Source organism: Ambystoma mexicanum, chromosome 3p (genome assembly GCF_040938575.1).
Source record: "Ambystoma mexicanum isolate Mex_15411 chromosome 3p, UKY_AmexF1_1, whole genome shotgun sequence".
In the NCBI taxonomy this organism is placed as follows: domain Eukaryota; kingdom Metazoa; phylum Chordata; class Amphibia; order Caudata; family Ambystomatidae; genus Ambystoma; species Ambystoma mexicanum.
Genome location: NC_090925.1, coordinates 753,657,848 through 753,677,751, shown reverse-complemented (window position 1 = coordinate 753,677,751; position 19,904 = coordinate 753,657,848). Strand labels below are relative to the sequence as shown.

The window sequence follows — 19,904 nt, the reverse complement described above, 5'->3', positions numbered from 1 at the left end:
TTAAGAGGACATCACGGTTCGAAGACTGGGAGGAATTCCAAGTGCAGACAAAGTGGGCTGCGTTTGCACCAAGGGCATGGTGAACAGGACAAAAAAGTGTTCTGTGATCCTTCATTTCGGAGTAGCTCAGAGACTTCTTATGAGGCGAGCTTTATCCATGTAGTGGTTCACTGCAATATTAGACAACACCAGATTACTCTAGCGCCCACACTTCCTTTCCCCTTATGTTGAGATGCCAAATAGCCCAGGTTAAAGGCTTGACACCCTGAAGATTGTTGGGCATAGCGGATCTTAACAGAACTAAATTGGCGATTGGTAATGCAAACCAGGCCATGGCCTACCCGCCCCTCGCCTAAACGGCCGTGGCTGTGGCAAATATTGACAGCTACGTAGCAACCATATAGATATCGGCAAAATGATTGGCGAGCAGGTAGACTTCCTTCAACCTCAAATACGCCTCCTCAATCCAGCATGCACACATGTTTGGCAGTCACCTTGAGTACATCGGTCTCAGTACTACGTTTGGAGTGGATGTCCGATTCAACAGGCTAAAAAGTAAATGTAGCGGGAGGTTGGGCAGCAATTGAGAAGCTAACACAAGGTACAGGCACTTATCCCAAAACAGAGGTAGAAAGGGCAGGGCTTTCTCTGACTTTTGGAGGTAAAGAGTGGTGTCGCAAGAAACTGCTGGTTTCCTACCAAAGGGAATTTTTTTATTTGTTTCATCTTGATTCCAGTTGTCCCCCCCTTAAGTCCTTGAAAAAGAAAGGAGTCTGCTTTTATACTTTTATTTGGATTTGCAGGTTTTCTCCTGTCTCTTTTTTAAGCCTTTACAAAAGCACAATAATGTTTGTATGTGTCAATTTACCACACCCCTCTCCCACAATCCGTGTGAAATCTATGCCTCCTATGAGCACAAAAAGTTACTTAACGCCCCCACCGTCCTCTCCAACATGTCTTATTTCTTTAGCTAGACTACGGAAGCCTGGCCAGTCAGTGAAGGGCACAGACTAAGGCTCTTGCCGGTTTACCTGTCGCTGTTCTGTACCAGCCGCGGCTACACCCAGGCAAGAAACGGCCTTACTTTCATTTCCCATTCCAAACTGTGTACATATTTACATGATCAAGATTTACATCGAAGAAACACATTAGCCTCTACGGTGTTCTGTTTCCAGGTATTTTGAGATGGGCTCATCGCCCTGTTCTATGTTGTGTTTCTGCTCTAAGAGTTCTCAGGCAGGAGTTCATTGTACCAACCTATCCTACTGTTCAACCACTATATGGTGCACTGCGCTATATACAGATCTGCTTCAGGGTGTTCCCAGAAATGAGCCCAACACACTGCTCTATACTTTGTTCTCATCTAGCTGTTCTCAGACACAGGCACATTGCAAATAACCCACTAACAACTGCACGTTTCCATCCACCCTCGCTTACCAAAAGTTGCCAACACAAAAAAACAGCTAAACAAAACGATCACCCCCACACCAAAATAGTCACAACGCCACACCTCTCGAATCAACTTGACTGGCCAAAACATCCAGATACTTCCACGACACTTGAGGTCTCCCATCTGGAAACAAAACACCTCTGGAGGACAAACTACTATCCACGCAAAATAGACTTCAATAGGTGTACACCAAGTTAAAAAACATATGTTGCCTACGAAATGAAACTTTAAATATTCCAGGTGCAGGGGAGAAATACAAGTCCATAAGCAAAGAAAAAGTGTCTAAAGTTAGAGACACTCGCATCCCCTGCACACCATTAAAGCTGATACACAATCAGTCAAATCTTTATGATTTTTACTTCATAAATGATGAGTATATACAAAAGCAAACACAAACAAAATGAGTTCAATCCAGAAACTCCTGGTTAACTTTTGAATGGCAAAAAGTCAAAAGAAATTCAAATAAGCCATCATGATACAGAAAAATCTACAAATACAATCTATTTATAATAAACAAAGAAAAGGTATCCAAACACAATATTCTTGTGATGAACTGAAAAGCTCTACGTGTTTCGGGGAACACCACCTTCTTTGGGAGCAATTTGATCTGTAATAACATACATTAGGAGATCATCAGTTTCACGTTTATACAATATCATTTACAAACTTAAGAGACAATTATTAAATACAATAATGCATATTCTAGGCTATACCAAACCACACACATTGATTCTAATAACTTATGCACAAAAAGCCATTTGGAGAAGATATACATTGTGTCCATTGGGCATAAAACAGGTATGGCTCCCAAAAAAGAATATAGATATACATAAAGCAAACACTAAAAAAAAAATATAGAGACAAAATGTACCTGATCAAGTAAAGGAAAAGTCAACAATACTGGATTGGCAGAGGTCATCTAACTCTCAAAGATTGTGTCGATGACCCTCAAGGAAAAAGTCACTTGTGTATGGGCAGGTCAATGGAGAAATGAATCCAAGTGTAACATATACACTGCTGAATGAATAAGATGTGTACATAAGCAACTCATCAGAATCTATCCTAACCATAGAAAGGTATAACTATTCACGGTTGGATGCATTGCTTAGCCAAATCCTAAGTCAGCGAGCACTAAAACAGTGTGTCCCGCGATGCGCATGTACCCGTCGAAGTACTATCACCCTGGAAATGTCCGCAGTGGAGAGAATACCCACGGATGTCTCCAACTTCAATGAAGAAGCAATTCACCACGAATAATGGGGACAACTATAAGAAACTACTATCCACACAGACACCAGCTGCTCCTGGCTCGTAAGGCATCAACAGTTCAGCACAACATCATGTCTTTTCTCTCTATTCCCCTATTCCCCGCTGCCCAGTTCTCATTTCAGATAAACACAAGTGTCTGGACACCATAAAAAGGTCAGCGGTGTGCAGTACAAATCCCAATAACATAACATCTAAAAAGGGTGCACTCAAAGCCCAGAAGCCCAGAAGACCAAAAGAGTACTCTGCAAGCAGAGATCTTCTTCTCACTTGCATTTATATAAAATATTGGCCAGCAATTTAAGCCTGAAAATACTTGTAGAAAACCACACCAACTATGGAAAAAGTCTGCAAACTCAACTGCTTGATATAGGGGCGGATGCCATTGGATTTGAGGTCTCAAATTAAATAGTAGTGACAACCATTACGTCCTGCCTCTTCTAGAGGAAGAGTCTCTCAGCTGCTTTTTCATTACAAAACAAAAAGCAGGACTAAAAGAAGCAGTTCATAATATGGCTCATGTTAAGTAAAGTATGAATAAGCGAACCATACAAATTCCAATTAATCTTACCAAGCATATTTTAAAAAGTTGCCGTGGCTGAGGTTTGCTCCCTTCGTCAAGAAAGGTGGGCGACGCAGACTTTTGCGGCAGCAAAGCAACGCACACTTCTTTTCGGGTTTGTATAACATGACATATGAAGATGAACATGACATTCAGACTGGGCCACTGCCATTAGAGATAGTAACCACGTTCCAAAGAAGCCAAAAAGTTTCATTCTATACTTTACCTTTCTGTACATACAATTTTCATAACATCAAATCGATCTAAAAAAATAGCCCCGTGTCCTTGGTGATAGAATTGCTTTGTTTGTACTAATGATAAGTCAAGCTTATGCATGCTCAAGTTCTAAAATGGTGCCAGCAGATTTCCGTTCTTGGAAAATCGTCACACTAGGTACATCTCATGAGGTGAAGAAGCCTAGATTGTTTCAGATCAAAAACAACAAGGTCTTTCTATATATGAAAGGTAGGAACAGCTGCATGGGATAAAATAACCCATCTGTCCTACGAGGAACCAACAAATTGTAAATGGGTCTTTGCCTGAGATATTCCAGTGTGTAACAATGGAAGGTAGTCTCTAAGCATGGAGACATGCAACGCTAAAAAACATTCCCTTGTGCATGGTTAAATACAACACTGGTGAATTTAGCCTTTACTTACTTTTTTCTTTCTCTTCCTTCTCTTCTTTCTCTTGGCGGATCCTGCTCAGCTTGGCTTCATCGATCTCATCTGCAAACATGTCAAGAGGCTCATCCATGGCAACTGGGGCAACAGCAGCAACGTCCGGCACAGCTGTCAGCACCTTCAGTCTGTATGCTAGCTTCTCGCAGGTGTCCTGGTATATCTCATACACACCCCGAGCAACCATCTGATCTGCCAAGCCAGTTAGTCTTTCCAGCTGTCCTTTGCGCAGCTGCTCTGCCTCATCCACAGGCTCCTCCTGAACCACAGGGATGGGTTCTCCCTCTTTTGGTTTGCGGGGCTTCCATTTGCGGGGCAAGGCCAGCTCTTTGGGACCCTTCACACCCAAACGCCGGATTGCCTTGGCCACAGTCTCCCCAGGCTGCAACATCTCAAGCAGCCCCTCCAACAGTGCTTTCTTCTCCATTGGCGTACGCCCTTCAGCTTCGTCATCGTCTTCATCTTCACCCTCCTTGGTTTCATCATCTCCTTTTAGAAGGATCGTTTTCCTCTGTCCAGGGCCCTGGTCTTTTACCCTCACCTTAGGGAGAAAAATAAGAAACTGGTCAAGAATTGAACTTGGTTAAAACCAGAATAAAATAACTTAAAACAGGACAAAACAACCCATAGCACAGGCCTTTGTTCCATGCGCAGACACAGGCTCATGGCCTGCGACAAGGACTATGATCAAGAGGGCCTGTGGATGATGGGCAGAGTCCACACTCACCCAGTCAATATTATCTAGCCAGTTGTCCCGGATTAAGGAATCTTTGTTCACAAAGTAGTTGCCTTCAGAGTCGAAATGGCCTTCCTCCATTTCCTCCTTCAGATTAAAAGGTGTGATACGCACTCCTTCCTCGAAATCCAGAGTGGCAGACTCCTGGCCTGGAGAGGGAGGGAGACAGGTAAATAGCAACGGGAGGAATATTGGTAGACATGGAATTAGGGTGCAAAGGAGATCCAAAGGAAGAAGAGCCATAGTGATGAGAGAGAGAGCAACCAAGGTATGAGGGGTCAAGGAGAAACCAAAGAAGCAGCGCAGGACAAAGGAAAGTAGGGGAGTAAAAGGGAGCAGGATGGAAAGAGGGACATCAAAGGATAGCGGGGTGGGTCAAATAAAAAGATGGGTGTGGAAGTAGAACCAATGTCACCAAAGCAAAGAGTGCAAATAAAGGTGAAAAAGGGCACAGAAAAGATGGGGTAAAAAGACAGAAGCAGACATTGATGAAATAAAGGCACAGAAGGGAGGGAGCAAACAAATTGAAAGAATAAAGGAAAAATAAATCTTGTTATAAAAGATAACTTCTGGCCTTTTTTCTGCTACCACCACTTTCATGGATTAAATAGTTCACAGGAAGCCTCCACAGAATTCAACTCAGATAAATATATAATAAACCATGTTTTTTAGCCAAATCAAAGCCCCTTTCAAGACAGTCCAGTAAGCACTCAACACCTTGCTCTACCCATGCCTTCTTACCTGTTCTCCAACAGGGAGAAATATCCTACCTCATTACTAACATGAAGGTGTCCACTGAAAGAATTGTGCCTTGAAAAACTTATTGAGCTATGTCCTTTTCAGCCTGATGCATCAACACTATACTCACCTTCAACATCCTCCACATTCAGGATGTCATACTTGTTGGAATCGCCTCCTCCTTCGTCTTCATCTTCCTCTTCATCACTATCCAGGGAGTGCTTAACTTTGAAGCGGCTGCCGGGCCCAGTGACACCTGCCACCTGTTCAAACTAGGGCGAGACAACAAAACACACACATGTTAAGAGGCACTTTCCACATGTACTGTAATCTTGCTCAGGCTTCTCATGTACTCTACAAGCGATTTGAGCAGAACACTGCTACAGAGGCCACTTGGCCAACTCTTTTTTTGCAGATGGCCTCCTACAAACTGAACACAATTCCTAACTGTGTAGGATATTGCTTATGTGTGCTAATGAAGCCATCACATGATGCACGGGATGCCTTCTTCAGATCATGAACACTTCATATAACTTCTCCAAACCTCCACACTAGACCATTTCTCTTGTGCTAAACCTTTTCAGCGTACACGCTCACAAATATCCTTCCTGCATGCACTGCCCCACCTACCCTAACCTCCTGCTTCTTACGAATGATATCCGCCAGCTTAACATGCTTTATCCCTTTTCAATACAGAAGAATGGATGCAGCAAACACTGTTCATTCCCTGCTGGAGATGGAAATCAGCTGAAGAAGATCTGCCACGTGGAGCACCATTTTGCCCAGCCTTTGTCCCAGAGTTGCCCTTTTGAAAGCAGGCAGCTCCCTCTTTAGCTCTTCAAATCCTTGTGCATCTATTAAATAGCCGTCTAGAGGCATGCCACTATCTGCCACCCACAGCAAAGGGCTGCAGAGACCAGAGCAGGTTCTATTTGGCCCATTATGGGCTGGTAGGTCCTACAGCCACCTATTGTGCCCGATTAACGCCTCCATCCATTCCCCCCGCCCCCCAATCAGTTGGAAATACCAAGTGAGCCCAATTTTCTAAATATGTGCAATCCCGGTTATGAACTTCCACCAATGCACATACCAAGCATGCCATGTAAATTGCCTTTCTTCGTCACCAAGTGATTTTTATTTTTAAATGGTCTCCTGATTTTCTCTCCCTCTCATTTTAAAATATATTTATATATACACAAGCAAATCTAAAATGCAACAACTAACAATAACATTGCATTAAAATAAGATTATTAATGGAACAATAATGCAGGGGGGTAACTTTTCATATACTTTTAATATCCAGCACACAGAGTGACGTCAGTTAAGGTCAGTAAAAGCACTTAACTTATATGCATCACCTTTGCAAAATTCAGTTTATATGGCAGTGAAGGTTAAGACAGAACACAGCTAGCACTGTTCAATAACAATGTACTCTCTCCAAGAGGGGTTTAGACAGTCTGTTTCCGAACTAAAAAAGTGTTCACAATTAAAGTTTATGGAGAAACCAGCATTGCCAAAGCCAGTAGGATCAAAAAGAGGGACTTTTGGGAAATCAGAAAAGCCACCTTCAAATGGACAGCACGAGTTCTGATGAAAACCTTCAGAGGAAAGTTAAGTAACCAGTCAGTTCTTGTATAAAACACAGGAGCTCAAGAGGAGCCTCCTGATAGCCCACAGGCCGTAAGGCCTGCACAGTGGAGTTGAGGTCAACTCCAAATTGAAGAACACGGCACTCCCAAATCAAAGGAGCACCAAAAATGGCACAAGACAAGTACAATCCAAACCCCACCGTAAAAGAAGAGTGAAGTTGCAAATGTAGCTGGTCACCTTCTGGATATAATGATGAAGACCCTGATTCCTGCTCTTTGGTAGTGGTGACGAAAGGGGGTCCTTCGCGGGCTTCTGCGGCAGCACTCAAGAGAACTCCTGCATCTGGAGGTCCACATGGATGCCTGCAAAGTTCCAGCAAGATTCGATGTTCGGAAGACGATGCACTCGCAAGTGGTCCAGGTACTCCAGGTATTGGTGTTCTGCAGCTCAGGAAAGTCGCAGGACATCAGGGGGTGGCCCAAATTGAAGAAGTGTTGAGGTTAGTTGGTCCCATCAGCCCAAGGGAGGAAGTCGTCCTTGGTGGAGCTTGCCCGTCGAGATGAAAACGGGGTCAGCACAGCACAGCTACAGGGCTTCACCAGTGATTCTGTGGCTGTTGAAGGTGCTGCTGGCGTCTCTCCCCGCCTTCTGCTTTGGATCCCTTGTTCTATTGGTCGACTGCTTGTAGTCCAAAAATCCTCACCTTATATCCTGGAACCCATTCATTCATTCTTATGGAGCTGTAAATAACCTGGGGGTTGCCTGTATTCACTTTTGTATGTATGCATACTTCACAAAAACAGTAAAAATAAACAACCCAGTCAGAGAAAAGAATGACTGAGTGGTAAAAAGTACCACTCGCTCAGGAGATTAAAATCAAGAAAGTCCAGAATCCAGCAAAAGTGCTAGGTGTCTCTCAGGTTAAAGGGAATTCGCAAAGAAACTGAAAATTCTCCCTAGCATGCATATCTCCCATCTTTGTCTCCTCTACTTCCACAATTAACTCCTTCACCCGCTGATCACCCTCCCATTCACTTCCACCTCTCTATTCCTCTCCCCACTCTGATCCTCATCTATCACCAGATGTAAATTCAAACCAGACTCCATTGTCCCCTCCCTCCAACCAGTCAACAACTCACTCCAATCGCTCTCTTCATCACTTTCTCACTCCATTGAATTAACATGTAGCTAATTAAATTCTGCACGGTTTACCCCCTTCAATCATCAACTCACTGCCTGCTCCTTTACCCCTGTCCACAACCATGGATCTCCCTAGCAATCTAACTAATGAGGACAACAATGCATTGCTACTTACGCCGCTGGTGCAAAGATCAGTATCACACTCTTCTTACTGCCTACAAGGACTCCGAACTGACCTTGACCACAGCGCTCCACATAGCAAAATTCTCTACATTAACCATATTTCCTCTCTTTGCTTGTGTACTCGCAAACTATCCCCAAGCCCTCCAGGCCATGCTTTTCACCCCCAAGAAGTGCTAAATTTCCTCCTCTCTCCACCGGTGACTGCCTCCTACTGCTCTGCTAAAATCACCATGCCCAACCGCTCCCTCCCACCCACTCCCTCCATCCATCCCTCCATCCATCCATCCATCCATCCATCATCTCCCATCTTTCCCACACGCTCCTCCCTCTCTAAAATTCTACCCATCATTTGCTCTGACAACCCATCTTGAGATCGAAGTGACCCCTGTGCACCAAATTAAGGAACTTGCACCCATTACCTCTGTTCACCTCTCCACCTTATTCAACCTATGCCTCTGAACTTGTATCTTCTAGCATTCTACAAAACAGCCACAGTCAGACCTTTCCTAAAGAAACCAACTGCTGACTCCAACAACCCATCATTCTACAGAATTGTCTCTTCCCTACCATTTTAAAATCCTTGAGAGGGTTGTCTTTAACCAAATGACCAACTATCTTAATGTACATTTACTTGCTAGCCCCCTCCAATCTGGATTCCCGTCCAAACAGTCCATTGCGATTTCGGTCACCCATGCTTCCAATTCCCTTATCACTGCCTACCACTCTCACCCCTCCTCCATTCTCATTCTTCTAGACCTTTCTGCTGCCTTGGGCACTGTGGATTATCCCTCCCGCCTTCAAACTCTTCACGGAGTGCCCTATCTCCAACATCTGCATCTCATGGGACTCCAGCACCTGCTGCCCAACACCCCATCCCATGGGTGTTTTGCATGAGTCAGTCCTGGGCACACTTCACCCTATATACCTCCTCACTTGGCAAACCCATTTCCTTCTTTGGCTTTAACGATTACCTCTTTGCTGACAACACTCTGATATTGTTTGCCTTTGCACAACCAACTGCCTAACTGCCATCCGTCACTGGATGGTGTGATGAATCAGTGATAATTCCTCCCAGAAACGTGGTCCGGGACCCTTCTCCTATGGCCGGGGATAGGCAGACGCTTCCTGATCAGGAAGACAGGGAAACCCCCTGTTTAACTTTCCCTGTAATCCCACACTTTGGATGGCTGTTTGCTAAACTGCAGAAGTTAAAATAACTTTGCTTTGTTGAAGGGGACTACAAGTCTGATAATCTCATTAGTACTGGAACGAGGAAGATGGCTGAAGAGGCATGCTGTAGCAGTAGTTGGGCAATTATGCCTAATAGCCCATACCTGAAAGAACCTGTGAGGCATAAAAGGCCCCCTCAGGTGCAGGCAATTTGAAGGAGCTGGAACTGAACTGTGACTGGAGCGTGAGTTGTAGTAGAAAGAAGAAGGCACCAAGCTGGCAAACCAAGCAGATGTGGAAGAACAAGAGGGACGCCGGAGCATGGAGACAGCAGATTTCACCTGCTTGTTTTGAGAGAGTTCTGTTCCCCCAAACTCGGAAGTGCAGCGGCTGCGCAGCGGAAGGCGTGTAGGAGAGCGGTCTTCCCCATGTGAGCTTGATTGCTGTGGTTGCCGTGCAGCGAACGTGTTGGAAACAGAAAGGAGTAGTTTTGAAGCTGTGGGTCTCAGGAGCGAGAGGGGCTCCATAAACGTGTGGCTGGACTGGAGACACCTTCGGAGAGGAAGGGTGTGGGTCTCGAAGAAGCCGGAAGCAGTAGAAGTTGTGGCAGAAGTTATGGAAGCGGTGCAACCTGCAAAGCAAGAGTTAAAGAAGCCGGTGAATGAAGCCTGCCCTTACAATACCTTGCACAAGCATTGCCGGCAACAGTATCGAGTTCCCTCTTCACTCGTGTGGGATTTAAAGCGAGCTGAAGTTGTTTGTTGAAGTTATAATTCATGAACAATGGAAAAGTAGCACTCGCATATATTAGGAAAGTCTTTTATTTGTGAGAAGAGCAAACGCTGCTTAAACCCATTGTTAAACCCTTAACAGACTGCATCTACCTGAAGGAGTGGTCGTGTTGCACTAATTAAGAAGAGGGAACGTTGCAAATGCCATTACCGAATACCCAACCTTGATAAAACAAAACAATTGTTGAAGAACTTGTGAAAACTATAATTAAGGATTGTTGTGTGTGCCTAATTGTGATTCCAAAAGGAAGACAGAACTATCCTTTACTTTCACACGGGAATGCAATTCAATACAAGTCTTTAACCTTTGAAAACAACCTTAAGAAGTGGTCGCTGAATGTAGCCCTATGGTGGAGAGTTGACCCTCCTTAAGAAAACTGTCCGAAATCCAGGTCTGACATAGAGCCGGCGTCCAAACAGTAACGCTTACAGAAAGCCAAAGGGGTGGCCCAGGTGGCCACATTGGAATGCAATGGTCGTAGCCTTGACTCTGACTGCATGGGCGTGCATGTTAGCTGGAAGTGGTTTGCGATGCCCCTCATAGGCCCCCTTGATGGATGAAACCATCCACTGTGCTATAGAGGCCTTGGATGCCCGATACCCGGGCCTTGACCCCATGAAGGTGACAAACAGTGCATCCGACTTGCGGAAGCCCTTGGTCCTGTCCAGATAGAATTTCAGAAGAGCGTGTCTGACATCAGACAGTGCAAAACCCTTCGAGCCTCATCCTTAGGGTTGGCAAAAAACGTGGGTAAAACGGTTTCCTCGGTTAGACGCAACACAGAGGGTGCCTTACGTAGAAAGGCTGGGTGCGCAGTCAGGACCACCTTATCCTTGTGAAAAGTAGTATAGGGCTCTGAAGCCTCCAGATCCTGATCTCGCCGACTCCACGAGCAGAGGTGAGACCCACCAACAGGGCTATTTTAGTGGTGACCAGCCTGATGTCCGCGGATGCCATCGACTCGAACGGATTGTGCACCAAGGTGCCCAACACTACATTAAGGTCCCACTTGGGGTGTGGTTTTTTGATGGGCGTGTAGAGTCTGGAGAGGCCCGTCAAAATGTCTCTTGATTATCGGGTTGGAAGAGGAGAAGACCTCCTCTGACTAATTTCTGTAGGCCCCTTTGGCCTCCAAATACATTCAGCATGTGTCCACCTGCAAGCCTGAGTGAGCCAGGAGAGCATATCATCCAACCTGCACGTAAGGGGGTCGATCTCCCTAGCGTCCGCTCAGTGACAGAACCTAGTCCACTTACTCTTGTACTTGCTCCTAGCACCCTGGCTCCTAGCACCCTGAATGATCTCTGTGATAGACTGAGGTGCTTCAGCGTGACCTGTTCAGGACCAGGCTCCGAGGGTGAATTTCTGTGGCATGGGTGGAGGACCCTGCCCCCCTGCTGCAACAGAAGATGAGCTGGACCCGTCAAAAGGTGAATGGGTGGCCTGTCCGAGAGGCTGAGAAGCTCAGAGAACCATAGTAACGCCGGCCACCACAGAGCCATCATAATGATGCTGAGGTGACAAGATCCCTTTATCTTGCAGATCACCCTATCCAATGCCGGGATCCAGTTATGTTCAAAAGCAAACTATTACAGCATCTAAAACTTACTTCTATCTTGGTCGAATCACTTTCTGGTCACATTTGCTATGCCAAATGACGCTATACATAAAGGGAAAATCATTGGCCATAATACTTTACTCACACGTAGTAAGAAAATGTTGAATTATATTAGGAGCTCGGACCTAATTAAAGGGGTTTCAGCCCTTCCAGCTAACTCAGGATGTGCCGATCTATATAGCAATCTTATGATCTGCTTGCAAGCAAATTGTGCTAAATTGGCTCCCATTACTCGTTCTAATAAATCTAGTCATAACAATAACCGGTGGTTTAATGAGTCTTTAAGAACAAAGAAAAAAGAATATTGTCGGAAGGAAAATAACTACATCTCCTATGGACTTATCTGAGGCTAAAGCAGCCTTGAGGAGACATAAGGAGGGCATGGTTATTGCCAAGGCAGAATGCCTGCAAAAACAAATAGGCCTTGCCTCCAATGGACCGAAGGCCCTTTTTGAAATGGTGAAAAATATTAGCTGTTCCCCTTGCACCACTTCATGTCTCGCTCCCTCTCTACCTTTGGCTAATGCTTTTTTCACAGAAAGATTGAAGCAATCAGAACCAATATTGAATTAGAAACCCAGTCAGTACCTACTGCAGAATTGAACACCAATATGGGGTGAGTCGGACCAAATGCGTTCAAAGGTTTATTTTAGAGCGGTGGAATTGGATAGGATTAGCAATCGTTTCTCCAAACTAAAACCCACCAATTATAATTCCGACCCAATTCCTGCTTATTTAGCTGGAAAGCATGTGGAAGTGCTAAGTGCACCCCTGTTGGCTATCATAAATGCCTCATTGATGCAAGGATGTATTCCCAGTGAGCTAAAGAGATCATATATTACTCCTCTCCTGAAGAAAAATACTTTGGACCCCAAGGTTTACTCAAATTATCGCCCTATTACAGGCCTACCTTGGTTGGCTAAGATCCTGGAAAAGGTGGTTACAATCCAATCACAGGCTCACCGTGAGGAACAGAGTATTTTGGATGTGTATCAATCTGGGTTTAGACCGGCTCACGGGACCGAGATGGCGTTAGAGTCCGTATGGGATGATGTTCTAAAGGCAGTCGATGAGGGAGCCCTGAGCATGTCAGTTATGCTGGACCTCTCGGCGGCCTTTGATACTGTGGATTTTGGGATACTTATTTCAGGACTTTATGACAGCCCAGGTCTCAAATGCCCTTCGTAAATGGTTCACTTCTTTTCTAAATGACCGTTCTCAGCAGGTTAAGTTGGGGACGTTTATTTCAGATTTTCTGGCAGTTAGATATTGAGTCCCTCAGGACTAATCACTATCACTGTTGCTTTTTAATATTTACATTCGGCCTTTATTGGACAGAGAGTATTGGCCTGTGTCAGACAAATCAAGAGCTGGATGGCTGCTAATAAGCTCCAGCTGAATCCAAACAAAACGGAGGTCATGTTCTTTGGATCGAGAAAAAAAACTGGCAACGACTTTGTCACAGGTGTCCTGTCCCGAAGCTCTTCGAGACTCGGACGTCATTTACCTCAAAGGATAAAAATCTTGGCTGTACCCGGCAGGCAGACCTCGGCTGTAATCAACAGATTAGTGATACAGTGAAATTTGTATACTATCAATTAAGATTGCTAAAACCGCTGTTGCCATTGATGCTGCCTAAAAATGGTCCCATGGTGGTTGTTGCCTTGGTAAATAAAAGCCTTCACTACTGTAATGCATAGCTCATGGGTATTCCAAAGAAAAAAATCCAGAGCTTACAGGTCGCACAAAATTCGACCGTTCGGCTGATTCTTTTCTTTACCAAAACACTCACACATTTCACAGTTTCACAGAGATCTTCATTGGTTGCCTATACAACAGAGGGTGTTGTTTAAAACCCTCTGCTTGATTTTCAGGTGCATCCAAGGAACAGCACCAAGATACTTGGTGTCACAAATGTCAGCCTATCCATATGAATGTTGTCTGCGTTCATCTAACCGAAAACTTTTGAAGGTTTTTTTGAAGGCGATAAACATTTTGCATATGCAGGACCCACAGCGTGGAATGCCCTACCGTATGAGCTTTGCCAAGTTACATCTCTGCTGGCTTTCAGAAAAAATGAAAAACACATCTTTTTACTTAAAACGTAGTAGCTACTATCGGTTATCTCTCCTGCTGAAATACTATCTGCGCCCAGATGCAATTTCTTTGCCCGGTTCCTCATAGAGATGCACTTACAATATTCCTAAGTGAAATGACCTTGTGAACCAGGGGTGTGGGCAGGAAGGCATATGCTGTCATGCCGTTCCACTGATTCTGGAATGCGTCGCCCAGGGACCAGGGGCCCTGTCCCTGCTAGGATGCTGGCACTTCTTGCTGTCTCAGGAGGCAAAAAGGTCCACCTGGGGATGCCCCCATCTGCTGAAGATCTCCAGCAGCACCTGGTCTTTCAATTGCCACTCGTAATTGTCCGCTCCTAGTCTGCTGAGCCTGTCCGCCTCCAAGTTGGACAGCCGTGAGGTAGATGTGGTTCTCCAGGGCCCATTCCCACATGCTGACAGCTAGGCTGCACAGTGGAGGGGACCTGGTACCCCCCCCCCCCGCTTGTTGCAATAGTACATGCTGGTGGAACTGTCGGTCTGGATGAGGACGACCTTGCCCCCAATGAGCGGGAGGAAAGCTTTGAGCGCTAGCCAGATGGCCATCAGATCCAGCCAGTTGATATGGGACTCCTGCTCCTGCCGGGTCTAGACTCCATGGACACTGTGGCTGCCCATAGTGGCCCCCAAGCCCTCGAGAGAGAGGAGTCCGTAGTGATGATCTGCAGGGCCGGCTGCCGGAAAGGCTTGCTAGTCCGCAGGTTGTAGTCGCTGGACCACCATGGGTGGTCTGATTGGAGCGAGGGACGAACGTTGACAAGCTTCTTCGGAGCCCCGCTCCCGATTCCATGATGCTGCGAAAGTGCAGCTGTAATCTCCTCATCCTGAGTCTCGTGCGGGGTACGCCCGGCAGGACCGCCGCCATGAGACCTAATAAATGCTGGTACCACAAGGCCGATGATGCCTCTCGGGTGAGGAAGTGAGTAGCGGCCCTCTTGATGGCCGTGATCTTATCCTCTGAGGGGAAAACTTTCTCGGAACTTGTGTCCCAGATGAGGCCCAGGAAAATCAGTTTCTGCGTAGGCGGCAACAGAGACTTCTTGAGCTTGAGTGAAAATCCCAGGTTATGGAATGTGCTCGTAAGGGTGCATGAAGTGTGGTGCACCCCCTCTGGAGGGCTGAGATGAGGCTGAGATGAGGCCGAAGGGTAGCACCTTGTAATAGAAATGGCAGCCCATGATCCTGAACCGCAGGAAGGAACAATGAGGATGCCAACTCGGGACGTGTAGATAAGCGTCCTTCAGATCCAGGGAGCACATCCAGTCTCTCCTGCACAATGTCCCCGCTACGAGTGCTGGCATAACCATTGTTAATTTTTGAAGAGGGAGGGAGAGGTTGAGGGTGGAGAGGTCCCACACAATTCTCAGGGCAGCCTGGTTCTTCTTCTGTATGGCGAAAATCCTGGAGTAGAAGCCGAAGCCTCGCTGGAAGACTAACTTCTTCCACTCCCTGGCTCTCGACGAGTGACCCGAATCTCCGCTAACAGAGTTGCTGTCCCAATCTGTGGGAGTGGAGGAGAGGAGGGAGGAGAGGAGAGGAAGGGATCGGTAAGCGATACCCCATGGATACTACCGAGAGGATCCATGGGCCTGCAAACTTCTGATGCCAAAACTGTGCGCGAAGGGCAAGCCTGCCCGCCACCAGAGACACATGGACCTGAAGGGACGCGTCATGCCTTCTTTCCCTCTGAGGCTGTTGCGGAGGAGGGGGGCTGAAAAAAGCCCTTACCCCCCCCCACCCCACCTTTTGTTGGTAATGCCTGTGTTGACTCAGTGACAGGTCAGGCAGCCTGGACCCCCGTTCTTGGAAACCACGGAACCTTCCGAACGTCCGCCCCTTGTCAGAGCGCTGATGTGACTGGGTGCCTGCCTTGAGCGTGGCCTTCGGAAGGATAGATATAGACTAGGCAGTTTGCAAACTGTTTTTCTTTTTATCTAGCTCCTCACCGGTGGTGGAGCCACCCTCGAATGGAAGGTCCAATATGCGTTCCTGGACGTCTGGGTTGAATTTAGTAGCCCGAAGTCAGGCAATCCTCATGTTTGTGGCGATGCATATGGTCCAGACAGAGGTGTCAAGGTGGGCCACGGTGGACTCCATGATGTCTTGTGCCACCATTTTATCCTCTGCCAGTCCCGCCTTGAAGGCCGGACTGGCTCTGCACTGTAAGTTCTGGAAGGAAGTCGGCTATTTCCCGCCAAAGCCTATGGTTAACTACTGCCAGCATGGCATCCGCGTTGGCTTGACGAAGATGCAGCGAAGCGTTCGAATAAAGCTTCTTCCCGTATGCCTCCAAGATCTTCTCCTCCTTGTCTAGCAGCCCCCAAGGACAAGGTGACCGAGGACGACAGAGGCTTTGAGTAGAGCGACGCCGCAGCAATCACTGAAGAGTGTAGTTGAGGGTGGGGCGACAGCAAGAGTGCATGCCCCTCCATTTGCCTATATGTGGAGTCCAGGAGTCGATTGACCAGATGGACCGAGTGGGGTTTGAGCCACCCCTTCTTGGCCAAGGAAACTACATCCTTCTGCATCAGAATCCCTGTTCTAGCTGTGGGCAGTAGAGTGAGGACTTCGGCAAGTACTCCTGCCTCCGGTTGTTTGACTTCGGGTTGAAGAAGACCCAAGTACTCTGCAAGTCACTTATGGAAGGCCACGGTCGACGATGGAGTGTCGGGGTCTTCTTCCTCGTCTGTGTCCACCTGTCTGAGTGGTCTGGCACGGGTAGAGGGGGGATGGGCGCCGAGGGCTGATGTGTGGAGGCTGCAGCAGAGGCTGGTACAGAAACGCCTGAACTGTGGGAGGCAGAGGAGCCAGAATCGAAAGAGCCGGCATGGGGCGGGGGGGGCTGCACCGGGGCCTTCGGCACTGGAGCTACAGGAGGAATGACTATGGGCGCAGGCGGCAGGGCTGGAGGGAGCACGTCCCTGATAACATCCTTGATATGATATGATATGATATGGCATTTGTAACGCGCCTATACACAGGTGTTTCAAGGCGCGACGAGGAGGGGAGGAACAAGGGGAGACAGACAACGATCCTACTAGGCCAGGTGTCATTCAGATCGCGCAAGTGCAGGGGTGGGAGAGGGGGAAAAGTGCAAGGGGAAGGGGAGGGGGAAAAGTGCAGTACAAGGTAAGTGGCGTAAAGTAATAACTAAATAGGGCCAGCTGGTGGCAAGTGCAAGGTAAGTGCAGAACAAGTGCTGGGAAAGGGGGGGGGGGCTGTAGGGATACAGAGACAGTCCCGCAGTGCAGAGGGGTTCCAGGGCATCAGTGCAAGTGGAGAGTGGCTGGGCCCAGGACCGAGGCCGTTAAGAGTGGTCCAGTTGCAGAATCAGTGCAGTTTCAGTGAAGAATATTAGCTGTTCAGCAGGGGAGAGGGAGAGAGAAAGCAGAAGCAAAGAGGAAGGTTTTGAGGTGCTTCCGGAACCGGAGATGGTTCTCCTCGAGTTTCAGGGAGGCAGGAAGGCTGTTCCAGAGGGAGGCCCCTGCCGCGGCGAGAGATCTACCCCCAGCTTGTTGCTTCGAGAAGCGGCTGACCCTGAGGGAGTTGGAGGCGGATGAGCGAAGGGCTCGGGAAGGAAGATATTTGGGAAGAGAGAGTTGAAGGTATTTAGGACCCAGGCCCCAGAAGGCCTTGTGGACAATGCAGAGGGTTTTGAACTTTATCCTCGCAGCCACTGGGAGCCAGTGTAGAGATTTCAGTCCTGGAGAGATACGGTCCCTGGGCTTGAGGCCAAGGACAAGTCTCGCAGTTCTGTTCTGGATGAGTTGCAGAGGGCGGAGAGTGGAGGCAGGCAGATTAAGATAGAGGCTGTTACAGTAATCCAGCTTCGAGAGAACCAGGGCTCGGGAGACAGTGAGCTTCTGGGGGAAGGAGAGGAAGGGAAGAATACCTCTGAGGAGGTGCAGCTGGTAGTGTGACTTCTTAGCGACGTCAGAAATATGAGGAGAGAAGAAGAGTGTGGAGTCGAAGATGACCCCAAGGTTTTTTGCCTTGCAGGTAGGAGCAGGGAGGGGGCCAAGGGAGGCAGGCCAGAGAGCTGCAGGGAAGGAGGGAGTGGGTGTACCGATGGGTAGAATCTCCGTCTTACTGGCATTAAGGCAGAGGTCATTGGCGGCACACCATTCCTGGATAGCAGACAGACAGTCAGAGATGAGGGAAGCAGAGGGGGAGGCTGAGGGTAGCCTGAAAATGAGCTGGGTATCGTCCGCATAGCACTGGAAATTAGGGCAGAGAGCGGCGATGCGGTGGGCAAGGAGTGCCAGATACTGGTTGAACAGCCAGGGAGAGAGATTTGATCCCTGGGGGACACCACAGGTGGAGAAAAAGATGTCGGAGAGGAAGGGCCCCAGTTGGACCTGGGAGGGTCGATTTGAAAGGAAAGAGGTTAGCCACGCCAGAGCCTGACCAGTGATACCTAGGTTTTCACGGAGACGGTTGAGTAGGATGGCATGGTTGACAGTGTCAAAGGCAGAGGAGAGATCGAGCAGAATGAGAACACACGGAGTGTTGGAATCGAGGTTCAAGAGCAGGTCTTCACGGATGTTCAGAAGAGCAGTTTCCGTGCTTCTGGCAGCTCTGAAGCCAGATTGATGGTCATGAAGACTACCAACAGATTCAGCATGGAGGTTAAGCTGGGAGATGGCCAGTTTCTCCAGGAGCTTGCCCAGGAAGGGAGTGATGGAGATAGGGCGATAGTTAGCCGGGCAGGAGGGGTCGAAGAGGGTTTCTTGAGAAGAGGGGGCCCAAGGGAGTGCTTGAGGGGGGAAGGGAAGACTCCAGAGGCGAAGGAGTGGTTGCAAAAGTCAGCCAGGGCAGGAGCCAGGGAGTCGATGTGGTCCTTAATAGTTTTGGAGGAACGGGGGTGAACCTGTTTAGACGAGACTTTCATAGATCGGACTTGTCTGGAAACCTCGCCAGCAGAGAAAAGTGGAAAGGCAGAGAAAGGGGGAGGAGGGGTGACTGCAGAAGGGCCAGAGGAAGAGGAGGGAAGGGAGGGAGGGAGGTGAAAGGAGGAGAGCGAGGACAGGATGTCCTGAGTTTTAGAGATGAAGTGAGAGGCCAGTGCAGTGCAGAGGGCCTGGGAGGGGACAGGAGAGGTAGAGACTGCAACAGGGTTGGCCAGCTCCTTGCAGATTTTAAAGAGTTCGGCGGAGTTGTTAGATGCCGCAGAGATGCGGGCTTGGATAAGGGCTCTCTTCTTGGTGAGAACGGAGAGCCGGTACTGCCTTTGGAGCACGCGGCAGGCCAGTTTGTCAGAGGATGAACATGAAGCACGCCATTTCCTCTCTGCAACCCTGCACTTGCGTTTTAGGGTGACGAGATCCGAGTCATACCAGGAGTTACATTTGGCTTTGGGCTTCAGGCGGATTCTCATGACGGGGGCAAGGATATCAAGAGTAACAGATATAGCAGAGTGGAGCATGGAGAGGGCTGTGTCAGGATGGGAGTCAGCCGAAGGGGCAGGGGGGGCGAGAAGGTAGCAGCGAAAGCCTCAACTGACACACGCTTCATGAGTCGGATGACCGAGAAGGTGGGTGGCAGTGAAGAGGGTGGCTTTGCCTGTGGAGTAGGGAGGGTGAGGTGGGAGGATAGGAGAAAGTGATCACTCCAGGAGAGAGGAGTGGAGAGAGGGACGGAGAGGGGAAGGTCAGAAGAGATCAGAGCATCAAGAGTGTGCCCAGCAGAATGAGTAGGCCCAGACGGGAGAATAGAGAGTGAGAGAGAGTCGCAGAGGTCACGAAAGAGACCAGTGGGGGGACTGGAGGCATCTATGGTGGATGTTGAAGTCGCCAAGTAAGAGGAGTTGAGTGGTTGAGGACAGGAGTGAGGAGGAGAGGTCAGCCCAATCAGAGAGGAAGG

At 47.9% G+C, this 19,904-nt stretch overlaps 1 protein-coding gene across 2 annotated transcripts in view; it reads right to left on the bottom strand.

Annotated features, from left to right (window-relative positions):
* Window positions 1-19,904, bottom strand: part of CD2BP2 (CD2 cytoplasmic tail binding protein 2) — a 224,263-nt gene that overhangs the window by 132,688 nt on the left and 71,671 nt on the right. For both annotated transcript variants that reach the window (XM_069651655.1, XM_069651656.1), the window contains exons 3-5: window positions 5,563-5,704; window positions 4,686-4,843; window positions 3,938-4,499 (exon numbers count right to left, since the gene is read on the bottom strand). In XM_069651655.1, the coding sequence (XP_069507756.1) occupies window positions 3,938-4,499; window positions 4,686-4,843; window positions 5,563-5,704 (862 nt within the window). The remainder of the gene's footprint in view (window positions 1-3,937; window positions 4,500-4,685; window positions 4,844-5,562; window positions 5,705-19,904) is intronic.